At 44.1% G+C, this 25,440-nt stretch overlaps 1 protein-coding gene across 10 annotated transcripts in view; it reads right to left on the bottom strand.

Moving 5' to 3' along the window:
- The window catches only part of SEC31B (SEC31 homolog B, COPII coat complex component), a 59,638-nt gene that overhangs the window by 33,286 nt on the left and 912 nt on the right, over positions 1-25,440 (bottom strand). For 5 of the 10 annotated variants that reach the window (XR_005986094.1, XM_041744416.1, XM_041744415.1 and 2 more), the window contains exons 2-20: positions 23,791-23,877; positions 23,327-23,450; positions 16,113-16,308; positions 15,804-15,899; positions 15,300-15,308; positions 14,740-14,883; positions 14,266-14,408; positions 13,331-13,430; positions 13,078-13,239; positions 12,411-12,545; positions 8,465-8,695; positions 5,193-5,267; positions 4,835-4,930; positions 4,378-4,477; positions 3,509-3,687; positions 3,117-3,243; positions 2,581-2,726; positions 1,727-1,900; positions 1,058-1,219 (exon numbers count right to left, since the gene is read on the bottom strand). Coding sequence is in view for 9 of the 10 variants with exons in the window: in XM_041744416.1 (XP_041600350.1) it covers positions 1,058-1,219; positions 1,727-1,900; positions 2,581-2,726; positions 3,117-3,243; positions 3,509-3,687; positions 4,378-4,477; positions 4,835-4,930; positions 5,193-5,267; positions 8,465-8,695; positions 12,411-12,545; positions 13,078-13,239; positions 13,331-13,430; positions 14,266-14,408; positions 14,740-14,883; positions 15,300-15,308; positions 15,804-15,899; positions 16,113-16,308; positions 23,327-23,450; positions 23,791-23,869 (2,478 nt within the window). In the remaining variant the exon portion in view is untranslated. Of the gene's footprint in view, positions 1-1,057; positions 1,220-1,726; positions 1,901-2,580; positions 2,727-3,116; positions 3,244-3,508; positions 3,688-4,377; positions 4,478-4,834; positions 4,931-5,192; positions 5,268-8,464; positions 8,696-12,410; positions 12,546-13,077; positions 13,240-13,330; positions 13,431-14,265; positions 14,409-14,739; positions 14,884-15,299; positions 15,309-15,803; positions 15,900-16,112; positions 16,309-23,326; positions 23,451-23,790; positions 23,878-23,960; positions 24,045-25,440 lie in introns of all 10 variants that reach the window. The other 5 variants (XM_041744409.1, XM_041744413.1, XM_041744410.1 and 2 more) reach the window with 5 other exon arrangements.

The following is a 25,440-nucleotide window of genomic DNA, read 5'->3' as shown; positions in this document are numbered from 1 at the left end:
AAGAAAGAAGAAAGAAAATTAGGGTGAGAATTGAAGGTGGGACAGGATGAATCATCTGATAACTCCATTTACCATCTTTCTGGATTTTGTTCCCCAGTCCCTCCAGTAGGATCCTGGTATCTTAAGTTAACAACACCCTAACCAACTGGGCACTGTGGCCAGGAACCTAGGAGTCAGTCCCACCACTTTACAGATTCCTCTGTAAGCCATCACCAATTTTTGTCAATTCTACCTATTAAATATCTTAAATGTAATCTCATTCTCCAGCTTTAGGTCATCTCATGTTCTTATCATCTCTCACCTCCTAAGTACCTCCAGCCTTGCCCTTCTCCTAAATACTTGCTAGTCATTCCCCTGAATAAGACCATTCAATAGCTCCTGACTGGTATCAATTTTACGGTTAAGTCTAAGGTCTCTAGCACAGAATTCCAGGTCCTTCCTGATCTATCTCCTACCTGTTACTCCAGCTTCATCTGACTTTACTCCCCTACCACAAACACCTGTTTTGCAGCCCCATTAAAATATCAGTAGTTCCTCAAGTGGGCTTTGCTTACTCTCCCTTCAATGTTTATGTACATGCTGTTCCCACTACTTGAAATAGCCTTTACCTATTCCTTCCCTCGCCTAAATATTTTTTAATCTTCAATACTCAGATCAAACACCATACTCATTCAGAAACATTCCCGAAACTTCTCCCGATCCCCCAAAGACTAAGTTGCTTTTTCCTGTGTGATCCCATAGCACCTTATCATACCCCAATCACAGAATTTATGAATTTTACTGTACTAATTTTTTATATATCTATCTTTCCACTAGACTATGAGCTAATTAAGGGCATGAATCATGGTTTGTCCCCGTTTCTGGTCTAAGAGCCTAGCAGTTGTTTGATAGCAGTTATTTGAAAAATAATCTATGCTCTACAAAGTTGGGAATTTTCATCATTTTTGTTCACTAGTATATTCCAAGAGCCTAGAATCATGCTTGGTACCTAGTAGACGTTTAATAAGTATTTTCGAATGAGTGAGCAAAGGAATGAACAAACCAAACCATGTCTTACCTGATGAGAAGGCTGGAATCCCAATCTGTAAGATGATGCTTCTTTAGAGTGGGGGGTAGCTCCCACAACCACCCGAGGGAAAGGGAAAGTAGGACACTGTTGGCCCAAGACACCAGAACCCTGAGCATGAAAAAGCCGATCTCTCAGCTGCTGAACTGATGGCTACAAAAGTTATAATAATGAACTGTGTTAATTAAAATTAAAACAAGTAAACATCTTTTCTTATAAGCCTAGCCCCATATAGCATCCAAACTTCAGTTGACCCTCTGCACTTCAGCCACCTTAGATGACTCAAAGGTCCCCAATTCCTGCCAAGCCTCCCTGCCAAGCCTCCCTCTTTGCTGTTCTTTCTGCCTAGGATGCCCTACATCTGCTGGTAAGCTACTTCTCTTTGAAGGTACAGCTCAACTATTTTAACCACTGGGAAGCCTTCCTTGATTGCTCTGGGCAAAACCAGCTCCTTTCCTGGAGTCCCACAGTGTTTACTATAAGCTTCTAACACTATAAGTTATTGACATCTGATTTCCCTAAACAGACTGTGAGCTTCCTGAAGGACTAGATCTCATTTACCCTAGAATTTCAGCATTTGCATAGTGCCTGGAATATAGACGTGCTCAGCCAGTGTTAGATGACTGAAATGGTTTGCTCTTTCTACATGGTCCCACTCACCTGAGTACAGTCACTGGGTAGATAGCTCATGGCAGTGGTCAGGTTGCCCTGGGCTGCCAGGAGATTGGCATACTGACTGACCCTATAGATTGTGGCAGGGCCTGAGATTACCCCATCAGGACCCCGCAGTAGCTCCAAGCTCCTATTAAGGACCATCACCTTCTCCATCAAATCCTATAGGAACAGGAACAAGGGCAGTCAGATCTCTTCAAAGCACATCCTGCTCTCTAAGTCCAGGCAGTTCATCTAGGGACTTGGTGACAAGTCCTATCACATAAGAGATGTGACAGTTACAGAAGGGCCATTTGGCTTCACCTCCCAAGCTGTTAGCATTTGCTTCAACTGGGTTCATCTGGGTCTTAGATTCTCATACATTTCTGCCTCTTTTTTTGCTTCCTTTACCCTTTACTCTGCTAGTACATCATCAATTTCAGTCTCTGTTATGCTATTGTTTCACCTGTGACTTTGTCTTCCTATGAGTCTTCTCTGGTTACCTGCAGAGTGTCTGGTACAATTTAAATCCACAGAAGCTAATAGAAGGCCCAGGCTCACAATTACTCAAATAGAGAATAAATTTGTATAACCAAACCTAAAGTGGGGAAAAAAATTATGAAGGTTAATACCTAAACAGTTGTTGCTCAGCTTCCCCTGGCTGAGAAGGAGAGAGGGAGGTGCTAGCTCATCCATGGGAGAAGGTGCCAGATACTAAAGGCCTTTTTCTACTCCCTAATATACTGATTTCAGCCTGGGGACCTCACTGGAAGACTCATCTCTGATGTCCCTGCACATCTCTACCACTAGCTTCTCCTAACAGCCCAGTATGGAGTGACTAGTGCCCTGCAGAGAAGGTGTACCTGTAGAGCCAGGGGGGATGAAGCCTGGTGGCATTTTGCCCAACACTCCACGAGCTGCTCCACACTCCCTGAGCATACATAACAGAGTCTAGCTTCAGATGTTAGTGCTCTGCTACCCTCCTGCTCCATGCGAGTACCCAGCATGTCTGCAGAGAGATGGAAAGTTCTTTAATGGCATAGCTTTCCTGTGCTTCTTCTCATTCTCCTGTTTGAAAATAGGTGAAGGACCATGAGCTACAGTACAAGTAATCACAGTGGCTTTGGACAATACTGAGGCCAATTTTGCTCTACAAGAAAGGGCAGAGCTCTTGCATCATGATGGAATGAGAAAGAGTAAAACAGGACAAAAAATTATCCCTACTGAAAGTAGGAGCAAGCACGGTAGTCCCTTGCCTCCCAGCTGAACCAGACCTTGGCCTTGACAACATGGCCTAGCCTCCCAGAGTTCAGGCTGCTCCTCTGCCCCCTCCCTCAGCGTGTCCATTAACTCCATGCTGGAGTCACACCTCTCCAACCTGAAACCCAGGGCTACTTACCACAAAGCTCAGGAAAGTTCTCTGGCCCACAGTATGTCAGTAGCAAGGCCAGTGCCTCTTTCCAGTTCTCCAGGCTACAGGCACACACCATATCCTTCCAATTCTTCTGTACAACACAGGCTAGCAGCTATAATGGGCAGAAAGGGAAGGAGGCCATCAGCCATCCATCTAGCACAGGCAACCAGAGTCACGTACAGGGGGATATGCTAAGAAAAGCTACTCGTGAGCAGGTTTCCTATTAGATCACTGACTAGGGGTGGGGGGTGAGGTAGGGATAGTTGGAGTGGGAAGAGAGAGAGCCTGGAAGATCTTCTGAACACCAAGGTATAGGCATCCACCTGACAAAGTCCAAGCAATCCCCTCCCCTCCTCTCCTACACAGTGGACAGTTACCGAAGAGATTCTGGTTTTCCTCTTGGCCCAGTAGCACTCCTGTGTTTGCTTTAGCAGATCTGCACCCCCAGCCTGGGCCAGGATGATGGCATCAGCAAAGCGCTCTTCCTTCAGACACAGCTCCACAGCAGGGCGCAGTTCTCCAAGCAGGAGAGCCTGGCTCAGGAGTCCATCAGTGTCTGCAGGCAGAGACATCCTCCATGTTTGCCGGCCCTTGGACCCTCGCTTCCTATCCCCTCCAGGGCCCACAGTACCCTTTCTATCTCTGTATCACTAAGCCTCCCTTACCCCAAACAAAACTCCCAAGTTTCATTCCTCAACAAAATGTAGTGGGGTGTCCCAGCATGCCAGCTCCAGTGGTAATTTTCTAAGGACAGGGCTTAAGGAGGGCTTCATATGGCAATATCGGAGGTATAGTGTGTGTTGCTCAGCAAGAACAGGGTCATAGTCTTTTAAGTAAGAAAATAGAAGGATAGTGACACCTGGGTGGCTCAGTAGTTGAACGTCTGCCTTTGGCTCAGGGTGTGATCCCGGGTCTGGGGGGATCAAATCCCGTATCGGGCTCCCTGTGAGGAGCCCGCTTCTCCCTCTGTCTGTGTCTCTGCCTCTTTCTCTGTGTCTCTAATGAATAAATAAATAAAATCTTAAAAAAAAAAAAAAGAAAACAGAAGGATAGAAAAAAAATATCTTGCCAGAAGGTCGTATCCATAAAAATCCAGAGAGAGCTCTAACCAGTAACAGAACCACCCAGCATCTGTGATGGTGGGAGGGAGGCAGGAGGCAGGGAACAAGAAAATGTTCTCAAGTCCAAGAACTCTGAGCCCACCTACTCCCACACAGAACATTTCTCTCACTCAGGATCAGGGTACCTTCTGTGATGGGGATCTCCCATGGAGCCATATTCTGAGGGATCAGTTCATCAAAGAAGGTTGAGGAGGCAGAGGCTTCTTCTGTGATATGTTTGGAGGTCTGTGACAAGAAAGGACAGAGGTGGCTATTTTGGAAATGAACCCAAAAACAGAGAGCTGGCTTAGTAGCTCTCTCTGGGACCTCTACTATCTGGCCCCTAATAGATAAAGTTAAAAGAATAAACCAGATAAGGTTTGGGAAGGGCTCTAGTTCCATGGTTAAAACATAGCTCCTCTCTCATCCCAAAAGCTTATGCATTCTGTGTCTCACTGTGGTTCCAAAAAGTGAGTAGTTTGAAGGCCTCTAGAGATGCTGAGCACTTTATGAGAGCAAAGCAAAGGGCCAGAAAGGGGCAGATGCCCTGAAGGCAGGTCTCCTGTGGTACCCTAGGTCCAGCTACCTGGGCTCCAACCACACCTGGCTGCAGAAGGCCTGCGGTCTGTTACTGTGGAGATCATCTCTCTTGGACTGAGGGCTCTCACCCAGCAAGTCACTCTTCAACCACACGGCCACCTACAGGAAAAGACCTATGAGTACCCTCTCCCCAGCACATGGTCAAACACATTATTATGCTTTCTTCCCACCTCCACACCCCACTGACTGCACTCTCTGAGATCCTTGGACTATTTGCCTGAGGAAAAACCTACCTCCAGAAAGTAAAATGTTTGTATATACATTAATGAAACCCAGAAAGAGGTCATCGAGATAGTTTCCACTGACAGCATTCTCTTCTTCTCTGTCTCAAGAACATGCTTCTTATGTGAAAGCAGCTTACCTTCTTCTGAAGCTCATCTTTACTGTATCCTAATAGTTTTAGAAATTTCATTCTGGAGTCTTCCTCTAAGGTCACCTAAGGAACCACAGAACACACAAGTCTCCATTAAACCATCGTGAATGACCTTCTCCTGCATAAGCCAACACGTGCCAGTGTACCCTCTAATATAGTTCTTCATACTACCAGAAGTACCCTCCTGAGGCCAACACCATCTCTCCCCTTTTCCTCCCCAGAGTTGATCCTGCTGGGCTGGATGCATGGTGTTAACAAAACCTTCTCCCACTTCTACATGAGAATAGGGCCTTCCATTGACTTACTCGATCTATTTAGCCTGGTTACCTGGTAAGAGTAAAATGTCAGCTATGTTTCCAGGCAACATTGCTTGTAATGGATAAACTGCATCTGGTCTGGAACTATACAAACTATAAACAGCCTCTGTGAACACCATGCTCTAGGCTTCCTGATTGCAAGGACCTTGTAACTGAATAGATCTCTTGTAGGGACTCTAGAACCTACATTTTTGGAGCCAATGTCTCTTGTAGCATGAGTCTTCTAAGCCAGGGCCACTTACACACCTGCCTTGTGCATCTCATCTCTTGCACCTGAGCGGTCTTCTTCTGAAGCTCATCTTCTGGGGAGGTGGAGAGGAGAACTCTGAACCACTGCATGGCTGCTGCAAAGACGCCCCCAGAGGAGAGCGCCACCTACTGCTATGCCATGCTGCCTATAAACTGTGGTTCCTGTCCTATATCCTGAGGAGACTGATGCCAAGTGAACCTACAGAGTCATGTGAGTCTAAATACCTAGTTGAAAACAGTTCATGATTGAAGCTGCACAGATACAGTAAACAAAGTCAGCTTACCCGGATACTGGGGGACAAGCCTTCCTGAAGCCCTACCCTAATCTGGGTTAGGTGATGGGGCCCTTCATTTGCCCTACACAGACCCATGAATTCTGACCGCTATCTATCTCACAGTCTCTCAGGGTTCCTTCCTTCTCTCATATTCATCTTTTGGAAATGTTCAGCCACATTCAGCTTCAGGACCATCATGACAGGCAGCTCTTAGGTAGCTCTTCAATCAGACTCCCTTCTATCCTTAGGGACTGCTGCCTCCTTTATTCAGAAGAGTAAAGGTTCAACTCCTGATGGTACCCTCTATTCTCTTTCTCATTCTACCATTCCTGGAGCAGTTGCCTGTATCCTGCTTACAACAAAAGTATCACTTCTTATTCTTATCTTCCCACACCTTTTTTCTAGCTTCACTCTGCAGTTGAAGATCTTTCTCAAATCCTCTCTCCTTCCCAGGTTCCTGGTGTCTATCATCACTAAGTTCTATTGTTTGAAGCATAGACCCCAAGCTTTTTTCAGACTCCCTGGGGCCGGTTCTGTCCTTTTTGCGTTATTTGCTACGATCTCAAAGTTTTGAATAATCCTCCCACTGCCTAATTGGTTATTTCTCTTTCTCCCTTTAGTCCTCTCCTCTCATCTACTCAATTCCTTTGACAGGTGGAGCACTCCTAATGTCATGCACAACTTGAAATTTCACTAGTGAATGAAACTAGACCACTCTCTTTCACCATACACAAAGATAAACTCAAAATGGATGAAAGATCTAAATGTGAGACAAGATTCCATCAAAATCCTAGAGGAGAACACAGGCAACACACTTTTTGAAATCAGCCACAGTAACTTCTTGCAAGATACATCCACGAAGGCAAAAGAAACAAAAGCAAAAATGAACTATTGGGACTTCATCAAGATAAGAAGCTTTTGCACAGCAAAGGATACAGTCAACAAAACTAAAAGACAACCTACAGAATGGGAGAAGATATTTGCAAATGACATATCAGATAAAGGGCTAGTTTCCAAGATCTATAAAGAACTTATTAAACTCAACACCAAAGAAACAAACAATCCAATCATGAAATGGGCAAAAGACATGAAGAGAAATCTCACAGAGGAAGACATAGACATGGCCAACATGCACATGAGAAAATGCTCTGCATCACTTGCCATCAGGGAAATACAAATCAAAACCACAATGAGATACCACCTCACACCAGTGAGAATGGGGAACATTAACAAGGCAGGAAACCACAAATGTTGGAGAGGATGCGGAGAAAAGGGAACCCTTACACTGTTGGTGGGAATGTGAACTGGTGCAGCCACTCTGGAAAACTGTGTAGAGGTTCCTCAAAGAGTTAAAAATAGACCTGCCCTACAACCCAGCAATTGCACTGTTGGGGATTTACCCCAAAGATTCAGATTCAATGAAACGCCGGGACACCTGCACCCCGATGTTTATAGCAGAAATGTCCACAAGAGCCAAACTGTGGAAGGAGCCTCGGTGTCCATCGAAAGATGAATGGATAAAGAAGATGTGGTTTATGTATACAATGGAATATTACTCAGCCATTAGAAACGACAAATACCCACCATTTGCTTCAATGTGGATGGAACTGGAAGGTATTATGCTGAGTGAAGTAAGTCAATCAGAGAAGGACAAACATTGCATGTTCTCATTCATTTGGGGAATATAAATAATAGTGAAAGGGAATATAAGAGAAGGGAGAAGAAATGTGCGGGAAATATCAGAAAGGGAGACAGAACATAAAGACTCCTAACTCTGGGAAATGAACTAGGGGTGATGGAAGGGGAGGAGGGTGGGGGGTAGGGGTGAATGGGTGACGGGCACTGAGGGGAACACTTGACGGGATGAGCACTGGGTGTTATTCTGTACGTTGGTAAATTGAACACCAATAAAAAATAAATTTATTATTAAAAAAAAAGAAATTTCATTAGTACTGGAACTTGATCCATGCTTCAGAGTAAATTGGGACTTAAGTCTAAAGTCCCATCATAATAACTTGTCTTGGATTATCTGAAAAAAACTGAAAGCCTTCTCATGATGATGCCCCCTTCCAGCCAATCCTCTTTTCTTCTTTTTCCTTCTCTTCTCTCTTCCCATTACCTTACCTGCCCTTTGGAATTACATAAAGCCTTCCCCTTGTCCTTGGTAAAGTATCTAGGATGTCAGCAATAGAAGCAAAAAAATGCAAATGTCACTTGTACCCCTCAGCTTCCTTAACTGCAAAAGGTCTCTGAGCCACTGGTATAAGGTGAAGATTCTGTATCCAAAGGGTGGTGTGGTATAGGAAAAAGCCTGAGAGGTCAGGACCTCTGTAACCTAGGTCACAGTGTGGTTGTCCATCTCCTGGAGTTTCTGGCTCCGGGGAAATGCTTCAGAGTAGCCAGCCTTCAGGCTTCCTACCTTCAAGAATTGCCAGAGCATTTTTTCACTTTGCAGTGATGTTTGTTCTATCTTGTTTTGGCAATAATTCAGGAGATTTCCTGATCCCAGGGCCTCCTGCAGCTCAGCTGATCGTCTCAGGAATTCAGATTCTGTGGTAACTTGACTGATGAAGACAAGGCGGAGGCAAGGCTGTGGCACCTGATGGGCAGGGGTGTTGGGGAGGCCAAAGGTAACCAGCTTCCCCCCAAACTGTTGAAGAAAAACAAGAAAGGTAAAGGTTGTATCTTCAAGCTCAAAATTAACACCAAGTCCACATCACAGGGAAGGCTATTTATTGGTTCACCCTAGAATAGGAAATCAACAATAAGAACTCCTGGGGGTGGAAGGGAATCAGGAAATGAGTAGCAAAAGTGCCTCCATACCAAAACCACTTCCACATTTTTAGCACCATCATCTTAAAACTCTAGCACACAGTACTCATCTTTTCACCTGTGCTGGTAGCACCATTCTCCCAGTCACCTTGGCTACATGCCTTGGCATTATCACGGTCTTTATACCCCCCACACCTACAAAACAGCAGTCTTACCTCTTCTTGTGCAGTGTCTCTCATGCAGGGCCCCTCTGTCCCATTCCCAGTGCTAGCACACCTAGGTTACTGGAGTAGGCTGCTAGCTTCTGGATTTTCCTCCTTCCAAACCATCCTCCAGTCCAAGCCTTAGACTATCACCCTGTACCTATTGCTGCTCAGGAGTGTGTTATGGTTTCACAAGGCCACAGAAGAGACCTTAAGCTCCTCTGCCTGTAGCATACAAAAGCCTCCAAAGTCAGGGCCAGACTCGCTAGCCTCTCTCTCCCTGCTCATTTATGTAATTGCTCCAACATCCCCAAAGTGCCTAGTTCATTCCTGCCTCTGAGCCTTCACCCACCAAGACACCCCCCACCCGAACATACTTCTTGCCAAATTAACGATCCTACATAAAGCATCTGTCACAGAGCTCAGTAAAGCTCAGAGCTCTACTGAGCAGAGCTCAGTAAAGTACTTTTATTCCATCAGTTCTCCACCTTGAATGCTCATTGGAGCTTTCCTGCATCATCAGGCTATACTCCAGACAATAAAATCTGAATCTCTCGGAGCGGGACTGGATATCAGTATATTTTAAAGTTCTTCAGGTTGAAGCCATAGTTTACTACTACTGCTTACTCCCCCAACCCTTCACTATTTCTCTTCCTAAGACCTCTTCCTTAATGAACTTTCCCACTTGGAATTCTTCACTTGACTCCTACAGTGCAAACCTATACTACAGATTAGTGCTAAACAAAACAATCTCAACTTTTGATTTGTTAGCATTTGATAGTCTTACAAAGTGCTTATATATATTCCTATTTGATGTTCATGCCAATTCACTAACATAAGCTGAGCAGGTACTACTATCCCTGTTTTACAGATAAGAACACTGAAGTCCTGAGTTAGTAACTTGGTCAAGGCTACCCAGCTAATAAGTGACAGAGCTATGATAAGAATGCAGGTCTCGGGCACCTGGGTGGCTTAGTCAGTTAAGCTGACTCTTGATTTCAGCTCAGGTTGTGATCTCAGGGTTGTGGAACTGACCTCCATGTTGGCTCTGCACTTGGTGGGAAGTCCACTTGAGATTCTCTCTCCCCCTCTCCCTCAGCCTCTCCTCACCCCCCAGCCTATGCATTCGCACTCTCTCTCTCTCTCTCTCTCTCTCTCTCAAATAAGTAAATAAATCTTTTTAAAAAATGCAGGCCTCTCCAGACAGACTCATAAATATAAGAGAACAAATTGGTGGTTGTCAGAGAAGGGGGTAGGAGGATGGGCAAAATGGGTGAAGAGTGGAAGGTACAGGCTTCCAGTTATGGAATGAATAAGTCATAGGGATGAGAGGCACAGCATGAGAAATATAGTCAATGGTACTGTAACAACTTTGTATGGCAACAGATGGTAGCTACCCTTGTGGTGAGCACAGCATAATGTATAGACTTGTCAAATCATTACATTGTATATATTGTACACCTGAAACTAAATGTAACATTATGTGTCAACTGTACTTCAATTTAAAAAGGCAGAAAATTAGCATTGGGGCTGATATACAGAAAATGAAACTCTTAGGCATTGCTGTTGGAAATATTGTACAGCTGCTGTGGAAAATGGTATGGTGATTTCTCAGAAAATTAAACACAGAATTGCCTCTTGAAACAAAGAACCAAAAGAATGTACCCCTTTCAACATCAGAATTCTTCACTGCACTGCCTCCTGAGAATGTTAGCCTTCCCTCCACAATAAAACTGATGGCTCCAAACACAAGAACTACTTTTTTGATACATCTGTTTTCAATTCAAATCAGAATTTAAAGCACTGCGTTAAGTGCTTTAGGGCCCTGCCACTCCTCAGACCAGCAGCAGGGGCATCACCTGGGAACTTGTTGGAAAAGTAGAGTCTTGGGGATCCCTGGGTGGCTCAGCGGTTTGGCGCCTGCCTTTGGCCCAGGATGTAATCCTGGAGTCCCAGGATCGAGTCCCACGTCGGGCTCCTTGCATGGAGCCTGCTTTGCCCCCGGCCCGTGTCTCTGCCTCTGTGTGTGTGTGTGTATGTGTCTCTCATGAATAAATGAATAAAATCTTAAAAAAAAAAAAAAAAAAAGGAAAAGCAGAGTCTTGGGCCCTATCCTAGACTGAATGAACCAGAATTTGAATTTTAATAAGATCCTCAGGTGATCTGTATGTGCATTAAAGCTTAAGAAGCAGCTGCTTTAGAAAAGGAACAAAATGAGGTCCCTATCTTCAAGGAATCTATTACTTAGTAGGGTCTCCACACATATATATAAGTAACCTTAGTACAGTTAGAATGTATCATTCTAGGACTAGAAATCTTTGAAGTGAAATTTGATTTGGGTTTAAAGACAGGCATTGTGGAGGGGTGGTATTTAAGACAGTAGAAGTCTGTAGTAGGATTCAATGGCTCAGGAGAGAGGTGAAGGGCAGGGTATGGGCTGAAGCAGCAAAGCTGAGTAGTTATTTGTAGAACAGAAAGAAGTCATATGTATCTGAAACCTAGGGAACACATAAGAATTAGGTGGGAATAAAAACTGGAAGGTGGGCAGCCCTGGTGGTGCAGCGGTTTAGTGCCACCTGCAGCCCGGGGTGTGACCCTGAAGACGTGGGATCGAGTCCCATGTCAGGCTTTCTGCATGAAGCCTGCTTCTTCCTCTGCCTGTGTCTCTGCCTATAAATAATAAATAAATAAATAAATAAATAAATAAATAAATAAATAAATAAATAAATAAATAAATAAATAAAATCTTTAAAAAAAAAACTGGAAAGGTAAGTGAAGCCCTGTGTACATGTGGTCTGGAGTCCATAGGGGGATGGGGGCCAAAGGTTTTGAGCAAAGGAGTGACAAGATGGAACCTACATTTTTTTTTTTCTTTTCTGCTTTGTATTCTAACCCTTACATGTCTGGACTCACTACCAGTCCAGACATGTAAGGGTTAGAGAAAAATTAGGCAGAATCACAGGAAGTTCTCTATAACTGAGCAGTCTAAAGCAACCAATACCTTTTATTTTTTATTTTTAAGATTTTATTTATTCATGAGAGAGGCAGAGACACAGGCAGAGGGAGAAGCAGGCTCCATGCAGGGAGCCCGATGCAGGACTCGACCCCAGGACCCCCGGATCACACCCTGAGCCAAAGGCAGATGCTCAACCCCTGAGCCATCCAGGCATCCCGCAGCCAATACCTTTCAGACAGGCCTGGCACAGTAAGCAAGGTGAAGTGGTAGAGAGAAAAGCTATAGAAACTCTGAGCACTAAAATGGGACCTGATCTGAGACACAGACAGTAGGAATAAATCTCTTATAGAACATAGCTATACATTAGGCATATGAGAGGCTTCACAAACTTATGCATAACCACGCACACACACACCCCCACACACTACACTTACAGCAAATGAAACACCTGCTGGCCTTCTCATCCATTTGGGGGGTTTTTTTAGAGGAGGTATCAATGATGCTTGGGACACTTGCTCTGGTACCTGCAATGGTGGGAGAGGCTGGCCTTTGCTGAAGGAAGAATAGATCTGAGGGCAAAAAGACACCTGTATCACCAACTCAAAGTGGTGCTGCATCTATAAACATTTATTCTGGAAGAAATCCTTGAGATACCCAATCTAGCCTACAAAGCCTTGATTCCTGTTTTCTAGGGAACTGGTAGTGAGGGTAGGATTCCCAAGGCTCTTGGAAGGCCTACTGTCTCCAAGGTCTACAGTGGAGGGTAGACACAAAATGGATCTATAGGAGAAAAGGAGATAAGACAGTTCATACTTCCAAAGTAATGGTCCCAGCATGGAGGTCCAGTATCCCCGAAATACCACAGAGAATATCCAGGAGCAAGAGTCAGTCAACATGAGGCCTCTTTTGTACTATGGCAGGAACTGACATCCTCCCAGGAAGATGGGCACTAGAGCAAAGGTTGCAGCTCTCCCAACCCAGGGCCCTGGCTTCCCAGTTTCCAAAAGTTCCCACTTCTTTCCAGGCCATCCCCAGTCTCCTCTTTCTCTACCCCCCCACCCCCCCACATAGAGATAGCATTCTCCACCAAGCCATTCAAACCTTGTCAGCATGTCTCATCTGCTGGACTTCCCAGCTCCTACCCATCACAGAGTACAAACTGATCCAGCCGTCAAAGGAGGCAGCAGAGAACACTGGAGGGTCCCGAGGGCACCACTGCACATCAAAGCACCAGCTGCTCTGTGTGGGTAGCTTATATACTACCTGTGAGGGAACCCGACCGTTAGGGAAGCCCTGACCTACATGAGGCAACCCAGAACACACAGCTTATTTCCCCACAGAGGGGTCAGCCTACCTCACTGCTCCCCACGTTCCAGCACAAGATCTGGTTGTCCTTGGCACTACTGAGCAGCAGCTCAGCATCAGCCTGGCTCCACGACACAGATAAGATCCCCCTAAAAAGGAAGGAAAAGAGGAACTAACATTTGTTGAATGCCTACTCTAAGTGGGGTACCTTAAAGATCTTGGATAAATTTCATCCCTATAAAATAGGCAGTCTGATTTCATTTTACAAACAAGGAAAATGAGACTTTGAAAAATTAAAAGCAATCATGCAGCCAGAATCCAAGTCAAATCCCAGAGCCCATGCACTACACACTGTATCACTCTGCCTCCCATAGGTCCCCTCACAATGGCCTGTTCTTTTTCCCTGACTATAGAGTAGAGGCTATGAATTAGCATGAATCAGGCAAGCATCCATCCCCATGGGTGCTTTTTAGCCCAGGAGGAAAGTGAGGACTCAACTCTTCAAAGTCCCCAAGAAGGAAGAAAGGCAATATAGCTCTTTAGTAAGAATGAACAGCATGGGGCTGCTTTCTCTGCCATGGGTCCAAGAGCTACAGCTTCAAGGGCAAGCCTGTTCAGATGGCTAGACAGGTGCCAAGGTTCTCTTATTAAGGAGAACTCCTGGAGGAAGCAATCTCACAACCTAAAGAAATGAACATTATCCTTAGATCAGAGCCTGGGGACTCCAAGTATTTCTCATGCCTCTATCTACATTCCCATTTCTGGAACTTAAACGTAATCTTAGGTTCTTTTCCATAACCTTGGGATCTCAAGGAACTCCTCTTTGTTGGGGCTAGAGTTAGGACTGGGAGACTGTGTGTTCACTGGGAATGGCTCTGAAGACAGGGAGGATGTTTAGTAAGTAAAGTGAGGCATCCACTGCCTCCTACCCAGCTCAATTATGCCCCATTATCCAGCAAGGATGTAGACAGTTTGAGGTATTACCTGCTGTGGCTCTCTAGCACCTTCAGGGGCAAGGAGGCAAAGCGCAAATCCCACAGTTGAATCACTGGGAAACGATCATCTTCTGAACAGAGCACCAACTGGGTGGCTATGTCTGGGTGCCAAGCCAGCCCTGAACTGTGCATCTGTGAACAAAGCAGACCCCAATGGGTGATGTAACCTGACTCTTCTGATTATGAACCTTTTCTGCCCAGTTGGAATAGGACCTCTGAGGGCAAGTTTTGTGTCTCTTCCATGTGATAAGTGATGACCATGAGTAAATAAGGAACATTAGAAGCCTTCAGATCACCTGTTTAGCTTCCCAAAGCATTCACTCTCTATTGGAAATCTGCTAAGAGGTAGAATCTACAAGTGCAACGGCTGAAAACAGAACCTTGGCCTGGGGAAGAGCAGCTCCAAAGACTAGGCATGAGGAAGAAGCCAGAGCCCAAGCCTGTATTCTGCCCAATAACTCACCCTGTTGCTATGATCGCTGACTTTGATGATGGGTTCATTCTTCCTGAGATCCCACACAACTGCCTTGCCGCTGGGGTGAGCAGAAGACAGAATGTGTTGAACTTGTGGGTTCCAAGCGACTGCCTTGATGTCTTCTGGAGGCTGCTGAGGCAGGAATGGGGGAGGGGGTAGAGGACAACTTGTCATCCCCTGGACCAAAAGCCATTTGCTGTTCCACTGATCCCAACCACCCACAGAAAGCCCAAGAGTAGACATGGGGCTTCCCAAACCCAAACAGTGTCAGGGAGCTGGGAGTTGAATTTTCCAGAGAGGATACTTTAGGGTACTGGTGTGGAAGCTAAGAGAATGGCAGGCACCCTTGGATTTTACTCCTATCCCAACGTGCCCCAGAGAGGATGCAATTGAGACTTAAAACAGCCCTCTTATCTATGACAGAGAGATAGAGGAGGAGGAAGGGAGGAAAATACAGACACATAAGACCCCAGAGAAAATGAAGCAGAAAGAAAAGCCATTGCTATTTCTAGAGCATTAGGTGCTATCAAATTTTATATTTAACTTACCTCACGATACTGTAAGCACAAGACAAAGAACCAGGAAGCAAAAAGATGAGGCCAGTTACAGACTGACAGGTAGGTACACTCAGAGACAGACATACATAAGATCCCCAACTGCATGACAGAACCAGATACAGAGGCAAAACTGACCCACCCCGCAAAAAGGACAAGGATGTACCTGAGTGTCCCCTCTTGGGCCCACTCCACTGAGCCCCGGGCCCTACTCTACTCTGCCTAAGCTCTACTATGTTAAATAGTACTCTCACTCCTTTTCGCAATGTCTTTTACTGCCTTTCTTCATCTTCCTTCTAGAAAGCCTAGGACAGTTAATACACACCCTCCCCTCCAGCCCTCCTATTGTTTGGCTGGTAACATGTTAGTCTGTAGAGCTTTATTGCCCTCCAGTGGTAAAGTCCAAAATCTCCTGCACTCTGGCTGCCTCCAGAATTTAAGACTTTCCTGGGCAAATCAGGTGCACACGCTAATCAGCAGCCCTGGGAGCCTCCTTACCTGTAACTTGCATCCTGGGGTCATCGGCACATTTAGGTTATTCAAATCCCAGATGAAGATTTCAGAATCACTGGCCCCTGAGGCCAGGAGATTGCCCTGTATGAAGAAAAGGCCTTTGGAGATACCACCACCCCATGAAAAGGTAGGAGCAGGAAAGGGGAAATAGACCTACATCTGGGGCTTCCAAAGCCTCCCCCATAACAGCCTGGAAAGGGCTCAGAATTATAGACTGGAGGTCATGAGTGAATGCCTCCACTCAGATCTGTTGCTCCATGGCTTGGCCATGTCCAACCAACTGAAATGTAGTACCTGGAAAGGATTAAAGTCAAGGGCTCTGACAGCCCCTGTGTGCTTCTGTCTCTGGGCAATCACAGGCTCCTTCCCGGAAGACAGGATGTGGGTCACATTGTATAGAGTAAGCATGCCATTGTCCCCGCCGCCTGCAATGACCCCGGACCCTTCCAGAAGCCCACTGCCAAAGCTCCCCCAGATCAGCTTGTAAAACCTGAGGAGGTAAAAGGTAAGGTAAAAGGTAAGAAAGGGGAGGAACTGGCATCAGTACCAACTCAGAAATATGTCGGTAGGCAGAGAGGAGGCATCTCTGTCAGCCCCTGCCATTATGCAGGCATCCCCACCCTGAGATGGAGTCTGCCTGTCTCCCTCACTTACCAGACACATAACACAGGTTTCCTTGCTTAGTCCTGCCCTTTCTCTGAAAAAGATTCCATCGTTGTTACACTAGAAGTCAGGAGGCCTCTGACTCAGAGTTGTGTAGGCATACTTTTTTTTTTTTAAGTTAACACTATCAGGGCTATTTAGGCCCAAAAAACACATTTCAAATACTAATTACTTCACTTAATCCTCACAACTCAAAAAACAACTACTCACACTTAATTGAAGACTTCCCATGTGCCAGGCACTGTTTGAAGTGCTTCACATATATTAGCTGATTTAATATTCAACAACCCTATGAAGTATTATTATTAACTCCATTTTCAATTGAGGAAACTGAGGCACAGAGAATTTATGAAACTTCTGAATACACATTTAGTAATTTTTATCCCTATTTGACAGCTAGGAAGTGGTAGAATAAAGGTTTAAAGTCTGGCTCATCTTCTATTATTTATTTTCTTTTTTTAGAGGTGAGGAGGGGTAGAGAGAGAGAGAGAAAGAGAATCTTAAGTAGATTTCACATTCAGCATACAGCCCGACATGGGGCTTGATCTCACAACCCCAAGATCATAACCTAAGTTGAAGTCAAGAGTCAGAAACTCAACTCACCAAGCCACCCAGGCACCCTGGCCCATCTTGTTTTTAGAACCTGAGCTCTTAACCATCATAAAATAGTGTATTCTATTTAGAGGAAGATCTAAACCCTTTTGTACCTGACTAGAAGCAGGCTTCTTACACCAACAATCACTGTCCCTTATTCCCTCTCAAGCTGTAAGTAAGAAAAGACCCAAGGATCTCTCTACCCTGTGTCTCTTCTATGTGACTAGCCTATGGATCTGCTATATGGCTGCAGTGGGCCAGCCCTAGAAACATACAGGCATAAAAAATAAACATATCTGAGAAACATTTAAGGCTTTCTGAAGATGCTTCTAACAAGACACTGTCAGTGTCTTGCACAGAAGAAAAAGATGGACACTGGGCCCCTACAGACAAAGATGGGTCTTCTGCAAAGCCCCTAGGGAAGCCATGTGAGTCCCCAAAATAGAGGACAGGTAATCTGTCCTCTATTTCACAGCTGCTAGCCAAGGGTATTTCCACAGCCCTACCGAGAAGCCAGATTTCACATCAAATGATGTCATAAGATCCCTAGCTGAAATGAAATGTTCCCACACCCTGGGAATAGTCAGCCAAGAAACGGAGTGGAGTGACTGTGCAGGAACCTGTTTGGCCAGTCATTAGCACAGCAACCACCTGTTAGAAGTGAAGAGAAGAGCACTGGTTGAGACCAGGTCAGCAACTGAGATAAAACAGCAAAGCAGATACAAACAGCAGTTCTAAAGCTACTGTCCAAAAGGCTATGTGTTCTAAGGTTGCACTGATCTTAATAGGGCAGAAGAATGTGTGCCATATTAGCTCAAGAGGCTGCCATGTTACCCTGGGGCGAGAGGTTAGTGTGGGCAGAAGGCAAGTCAACAGAGTAGCTAGAGAATCCCTGAATAGGTCTCATAGGAACCATAGGAGTATGGCCAGAGAAAAACTCACATGGGGATGGTAGAAGATGTTGTGGTAACCTCAGTATGGTCACAGTGTATGATATCCAGACCAAAGATAAAGGTACCTGAAACCTCAAGGGGAGTCACCAAAGAGCTGGAAAACAAAGCCCAGTTAGAGTGACCAAATGTAGAACACAAAGCATGACAAAATAACTTTCTTTCTCTAAGCATGTAAAAAGTATAGTCCTATGATTAACCATTTCACTAGTGAGGGTGAAGCTGGAGAGGAAACAGGCATGATAGAGAACACCTGGGAGAACAGGACCAGCTGGGACAAGATAAGCAAGGACCTGGACATGATTATTCAATGGGTTCAAAGAGTGTCAATCATCTCTGTTCTGCAAATGGACAGGGAACTGTGTGTGTGTACACGCAAGTGTTGTGCATGCAGAGAAAGAGCACAAGCATTTTGACAAACACAACAAAATATTAACAACTGATACATCTAAGTAAAGGTGTATGATTATTCATTGTACTGTTCTACTTTTCTATTTTTGAATCATTTAAAAAAACTTAAAAACAAGATGGCCTTTGGCTTGAAAATAGGATTTTCAGAAATTAGAAGGGATTTAAGGAGAAGGTATAGGAAGAGTTTGTATAGGGGAAGCCCAGAGTGGCTCAGCGGTTTAGCACCTGCCTTTGGCCCAGGGTGTGATCCTGTAGTCCCGGGATTGAGTTCTGCATCGGGCTCCCTGCATGGAGCCTGCTTCTCCCTCTGCCTGTGTCTCTGCCTCTCTCTGTTTCTCATGAATAAATAAAATCTTAAAAAAAAAAAAAAAGGAAGAATTTGTACAGAATGGGAACTTTCAAAACATGAGAATACCAGGGGAATTCTCTGAAGTGGTTCCCACAGAGATGGAAACAATAGATACCACAGAGCATCAAGAATGATGGGTGGCACCTAAAGAAAATACAGATTATTTACATACCTATCTAGGCCATGCAAAGTAGAATTCCCAGAGACAGGCTCTCAGAATCCACATTTTTAATGAGCCCCCAGGTGATTCTAATAACAGGGTTGAGAACCCCTGTACCAGGTACATCAGACTGACACCAGCCTAGACCAATAAAGACACTGAAATTCGCAAAGATAGAATCAGCCCTAAGAACCACCTCATGGCTATGCTTCCGGAGGAGAGAAAAAGACAAGGTTCAAGAGAGTAAACTGAGGCCTGAGAGGTGAGAAGGTCATCCCTGCTAAGCTCAGCTGAGGCCAAGCTTTAGCTACTTTATTTTTAGGAACATGTGCTGTGTAAATTCTTGCTTCTATATGTACTTCTTTATCTGGGATTTTGCTTTTATTTGCTTAGTTAGGTTTCTTTTTAAAAATCTCAACCTCATGTTAGTGAACTCAAGTGAAAACAAGTCAAAATAGCTGAGGGAATCCAAGTTTCCTTAAAAGTCAGAGCAATGCAGGCAGTACTCCAAGCTACAGAATGAAGATAGTGAAGCATGGCTGTGAGGGAAGTTTTGTCCTGATGCTCACCTAGTATGCACCAAGAAACTAAATGCCTATGTATCCTGAAGTTACAGCAGAGAAAAACAGGGCCAGAGAAGCTAAATAATGTGCCCAAGAGGACATTAGATGGCAGTGCTGGGTTCTGAACCAAGGTCTATCCAACAACAAAGCTCATGTTTTCTCTACTCTGTGATCTTGATGTAATCTCTAAAGAAGACAAATGGGAAATGGGAAAACTAAGAGAAATACATGATCTTTTTCAGCTTGCTGTTCCATACAGAGGCAGCCAAAGAGGGGTCAGAATGCTCCCCAAGTAGCTAGAACTGCTATAAAGGTACTAGAAGATAGATCACCTACCTTCTTCATGTTATGAGAGGATGGGTTGTACAGGGGCTACAGAGACCATAAGGAGATCTAGGTCAGTGTAGACAGAGGGTGGAATATAGCACATTACACATCGGCCTCTGATCTTACTCAGCCACAGCAGCTAAGTCCTCAATTCACAAGTCAACACACAAATCATGTATTCTTCTCCCCAAAACCTCTTCTTGCATGAGATTCATCTAACAAACCAAATATTGCCAGCTTCAGTGTGCATGCTAATCTGTACTGATTCTGACGCATCCAGTGGCATTTATCCACGCATTTCCAGTCTACCTATATAGTCTGAGACAGTCTCCTATCCACATCCGTATCAGTGTTTCAGAGCAGTTCTCTTTCAGTTAAGTATTTCTAAATATATGACATTTCTCTGATGCATCATGGCTTGAGGATAAGGGGGTCTTCAGGATTCAAATGTGGTTAAGCCATGGGTCTGGCGAAAAGGGCAGGAAAAGGAAGGGGAAAGATTCTGAAAAGTATATTTTTATGTAATAACGAAGGGGGGGGCACCTGGGTGGCTCAGCTGCGTAAGCGTCCAACTCTTGATTTTGGCTCAGATCATGATCTCAGGATCCTGAGATTGAGCCCTGCTTCAGGCTCTGTGCCCAGTGAGGAGTCTGCTTTTCTTCTCTCTCCTTTCTCTCTCTCAAATAATAGATAAATCTTTGGGGGGGGGGGGGGAGATTGTGGTATAAAAAAGAAAGGGAAGGAAAGACTGAACATAAGACCTAAATTTAGAGTTCAGTAGGTTCTCAGCAGGCATCTTACACAATCTCTTCTTTAAACATAAGTGAATACCATTTGCACAGTCATGTATCTTTAGTCAAGGATGCAACCCAATACAACTGTGCATTCCGCTAAACCATGCAAAAGATGACACAGAAAAGAAAGAGGGAGGCATAAAACAAAGACTGGGCAGCCCTCTACCTACTCTGATCAATAGTTTCAGATATGAATTTCTGAGTAAGTGACCGAATCCAGGCTGAGAAGAAAGTGGGTGTCTTAGACCCTGGGGTGTCCAAGATGATTTCTTCAACAAGACTCTAATGATCAAGGTCTAGGTCAAAGGTAATTCCTTAGGTCTTTGGACACAATTATAGAAGTGGAAAAGAAAGTAAAAATGAAATACTCTCAATAGTGTTAATTGTACTATTTATTTGGGTTATAGCCCCCAATCCTTGCAGGATGGAACAGGGTATGAAGTGAAGTTTATGATTCATGAATTGAGTATCAACATTTCAAAAAGGGTCCCTTCAACACTGCTGGCTGCAAAACAAACCGATCATCACACTTGAAAAGCTCTCAAGGAACTAAGGTTAACTGAAGAATAACTATAACTAACTAAATGGTGGATATGAATGCTCAGTTTGGTAATTCCCGACATTTCTAATGTCACTCATTTAACAGATATTTATTAAGCATCTAACACCAGGCACTGTTTTAGGAGCTAGAGATACAGCAGTGAACAAAACAGACAAAAATCTCTGCCCATAGGGTTCTTAGGATTCAATTTCAAGATTTCTTTTTTTTTTTTTGTAAAGATTTTATTTATTTACTCATGAGAGACATACAGAGAGAGGGAGGCAGAGATACAGAGGGAGAAACAGGCTCCATGCAGGAAGCCCGACGTGGGACTTGATCCCGGTCTGTGGGACTTGATCCCAGGTCTCCAGGATCATGCCCTAGACTGAAGGCAGCGCTAAACCACTGAACCACCCAGGCTGCCCCAATTTCAAGATTTCTTAAGCAATTATATTGCCTCTTTCTTAGGAACTCTGCCCTAAGGAGCCACTACTGTGCTGAAGCTGCTAATTTGCTGGCTAAGGACAGAGTCCTTGCCCACTGGTCCTATTCTTTAACTCCAGAAGTATAAAATGTAATTGAATTAGCTCCACCCCTTTCTGGGGCCCTTTCTGAAATGCTTGCTTAGATGCTAAGAATAGCTCATCATTATTGGTAAACCCTTCAGTGGCTGCTCTTCAAAGGGAAAGGTGCTGGAAATACAGAGATGTAAAGAACTCTGAAATAAGGGATACTGTCAGAAAGTCATAAAGGGGCTTCAGAAAGGGAGGACAATAACTAGGCTAAACCATGAAAAGAAAAAAGAGGATACTTCTGTCTAAATATCTTAATTAATCTCTCAGATGAAAAAATGCACAGGAGAATACAAAGCTGCATTTTGACCAGTAATCTCTAAAGTGGGATGGGCAAGATAATTTTCAAAGTTGTAGGGAAAAGATTTATATTTTTAATCTATAAAATTACACAAATTGCATTTTTTTTTTTTAATTTATGATAGTCACACAGAGAGAGAGAGGCAGAGACACAGGCAGAGGGAGGAGCAGGCTCCATGCAGCGGGAGCCCGATGTGGGATTTGATCCCGGGTCTCCAGGATCGGGCCCTGGGCCAAAGGCAGGCGCTAAACCGCTGCGCCACCCAGGGATCCCTGCATTTTTTAATAGTAGAGTAACACATGTATATTACTTACATTGCCTATACGACTTGAGTATAGTGAAAATTCACATTTTCTCTGGTGACATCAAAATTTGGAGGCTACTACTTCAGAATTTAAGCCACATATTTATAAAACCTATAAAAGAGGGCAGCCGGGATGGGTCAGTGGTTTAGCACCACCTTCAGCCCAGGTTGTGATCCTGGAGACCCGGGATCAAGTCCCACATCTGGCTCCCTGCATGGAGCCTGCGCTTCTCCCTCTGCCTGTGTCTCTGCCTCTCTCTCTCTCGTGCTCTGTCCTCTCTCATGAATAAATAAATAAAATCTTAAAAAAATATAAAAATAAAAAAATAAAAATAAAATTAAACCTATAAAAGAGAAGTTAAATAATAGAAATAAGGTAGATTTTGGAGTTAAGCCTAGATATAAATCCTAGCTTGCCAGGGTTTCAGTTTCCTCCTATGTAAAATGGGAATAATGGTATTTATGGCTCAGGCTCATTTTGAGGGATAAATGATATACAGAGCTCCTAGCATAGTCCCTGGACTATGCTCTGTGAATGCCAGTACTTAGCTCTATAAGCCTGAGAGAGCCATGAAATCCATGAGTACCCAATCAGTTCCTAACCACAATGAGAAGAGGCTCATTTGTTCTCCTCCCCTTGGCAGAAAAAGAGATATTGTGTAACGTTATCTTCACAAGAGCCAATGGAGGAAGGAGCCAACATCTCTAGGCTCAGAGAGAGATCAGGTACTTATGGGTCCAGGTTTGTATGAGGCATCTCTATCACATGATTCTGCTTGACACTGCTGCTGCTGCTGCTGACCAAAGAGGTGCAAGTGGTGGTTTTAAAAAATCCTTTTGCAAAATAACCCCAGGCTTAACTTGTTCCCTCATGAATCTCCTCATGAACCCCGAGAAGCACACATTACCACCAGGATTCCTCAACAGGGTCTATATCAGGATCTGCCCCACATACCCATCACCAATTCAGACATAGTACCTGCTTGAGGCAGAAAGGACTCCCTTGTGCTTCAAGTCCAAAGAAGGGTCCCTGAAATCAACCTCAAAGATTTCCAATGTGCCACTTGTGCTAAAGGAGGCATCTAGCTGCTGGGCAGATGTTCCTAGGCACAAGAAAAGTTAGGAAGAAGCAGCATATAAGCAAAAATACATGCACAGATTTGGGGTATAGATGGTTAGTGAGTAGAGAGGTAGAAGAACAGGAGAGGACTGGGTATACCCTTTTTCAAATGATAACTCCAAACAAAGCAAGAAAACAGAGGTGTCCAGGCTTGAGCGACAGCTCAAAGCAAACACCTAATGTCCCCTTGCTTGTGCTGTGAGCAAACCCCACCTTTCCATGACTCTAAAGCTTTCTCTGAAGCTCAGTAAAGAATTCTGGATAGTAAGTCTCCCTTTGACTTGTGTACTTTCAGTAGATTGTAGTCCACAGAATCATCATACCTGTGGCCAGATACACAGGGTACTGGCTGGCTGGGCTCCACGCTTGGACAGCTGGCCGTTCTAGTTCCTTTAGCTTCATGGTCTGTCCTGTGTGTGGCAGAAAATTGACATGGCCCTTGGCCTACTGAAAATAGAAACCTCCAAACTTAAGGGCCAGGTCTAGGGCATACCTGCAGACACGAGATCTTGTTTCTCTCACCCCACCATGGAATGGGGCATTTCAGGGCAATACAGGGTGACATACACATGACCATCTGTAGATTGGCAAGGATGGTTCACTTACCCAATTACTGAAATCAAATGCTTTAACCCCAAAAAGATATTCAAACACAGTGGTTGCCAAGGCCTAATGGTTATGATAATTATCAAATCAGATAATCTCTCAGTGACCTCATCTATTCCCTTGGCTTTACGTATCATCCATATGCTGATGACCCCCAAATTCATACCACCAATACATATCTCTCCTCTGACTTCCAAATTCTTACATATAACTGCTAATCAAATATTTCCATCTTGATATAGCAAAGATACCTAAATTAGTCTCAAACAGAATTCTCTATTCCACTATGTCCTCCCTTCAAATCTGTTCTTCCTCCAGTTTTCTTCATCTCAGTAAATGGTACCACTATCCACCTAATTGCTTAACCAGGAAACCTGAAAATCACCATTGGTTCCTCCTTTTCCTTCTAATTCATCATTAAGTCTTCCTGATTCCACGTCCAAAATTGTATCTCAATCTGTTTACTTTTCCCCATCTCCACTACCACCACCACTCTGTTTGAAAATACCATCATCTCTCACCTGGAATACTGCATTAATCTTCCAACTGGTCATCTTCACTCTACCATCACCCAATTAACTCTCTACATAGCAGCAGAAGTGAACTTTTAAAATCATAAACAGGATTTTGGCATTCCATGCTTAAAACCTTCCAATGACTTCTATTGCACTCAGAATAAAATTGCACTCAGAATAAAATTGCACTCAAATCTTTTACGACCCTGCTCAAACGCTCCAGCCTACACCATCAACCTCATCTCTTGCCACATTCCCCTCTTACTATGCTGCAGCCACATTAGCCTTTTTTTTTTTTTCTTTTCCTGGCTTTTTACCACCACAGAGCTTTTGTAAATTCTGTTTCCTATATTTTGAATGTTCTTCCTTTCATTCTCTACGTAACTGGCCCCTTATCACATCTTTCCCGGCTCAGCTTCTCACCCCCTCAGAGAGGTGAGCCACCAAATGAAAATTAGACTCATTTTTTTTCTTCTTGGTAACTTATGTTTATTTACACTTACACTGTTGGTCTCATCCACTAATAAGTGAAGTCCAGGGGAGCCTGTACTGTGTCTGCATTGTTCATCACATTATAAATAACTAGTGCCAGAACAATGTCTGATATATAGCAAGTGCTTGATAATATTTGTTGGATAAATGTAAACATCCATTTTAATCCTGTGGTTTCCAACCCAATTCTAATGCATATTCAAGGTGCCATCCCAACAGACTAGCAAAGTGGCAGACAAGTGTTTTCTTTGTTCCTAAGGTGACACTGAACTTGAGGGAGGACACTTGGGACCTGTTGTGACCTGCTTAAAGAGGCCACCGTCAGGTTAGCCTCAACCTACAAAAATAGCAGGTAGTATT

The sequence above is a fragment of the Vulpes lagopus genome, chromosome 2 (assembly GCF_018345385.1).
Source record: "Vulpes lagopus strain Blue_001 chromosome 2, ASM1834538v1, whole genome shotgun sequence".
Taxonomy (NCBI): domain Eukaryota; kingdom Metazoa; phylum Chordata; class Mammalia; order Carnivora; family Canidae; genus Vulpes; species Vulpes lagopus.
This window is presented reverse-complemented; position numbering and strand designations above follow the sequence as displayed.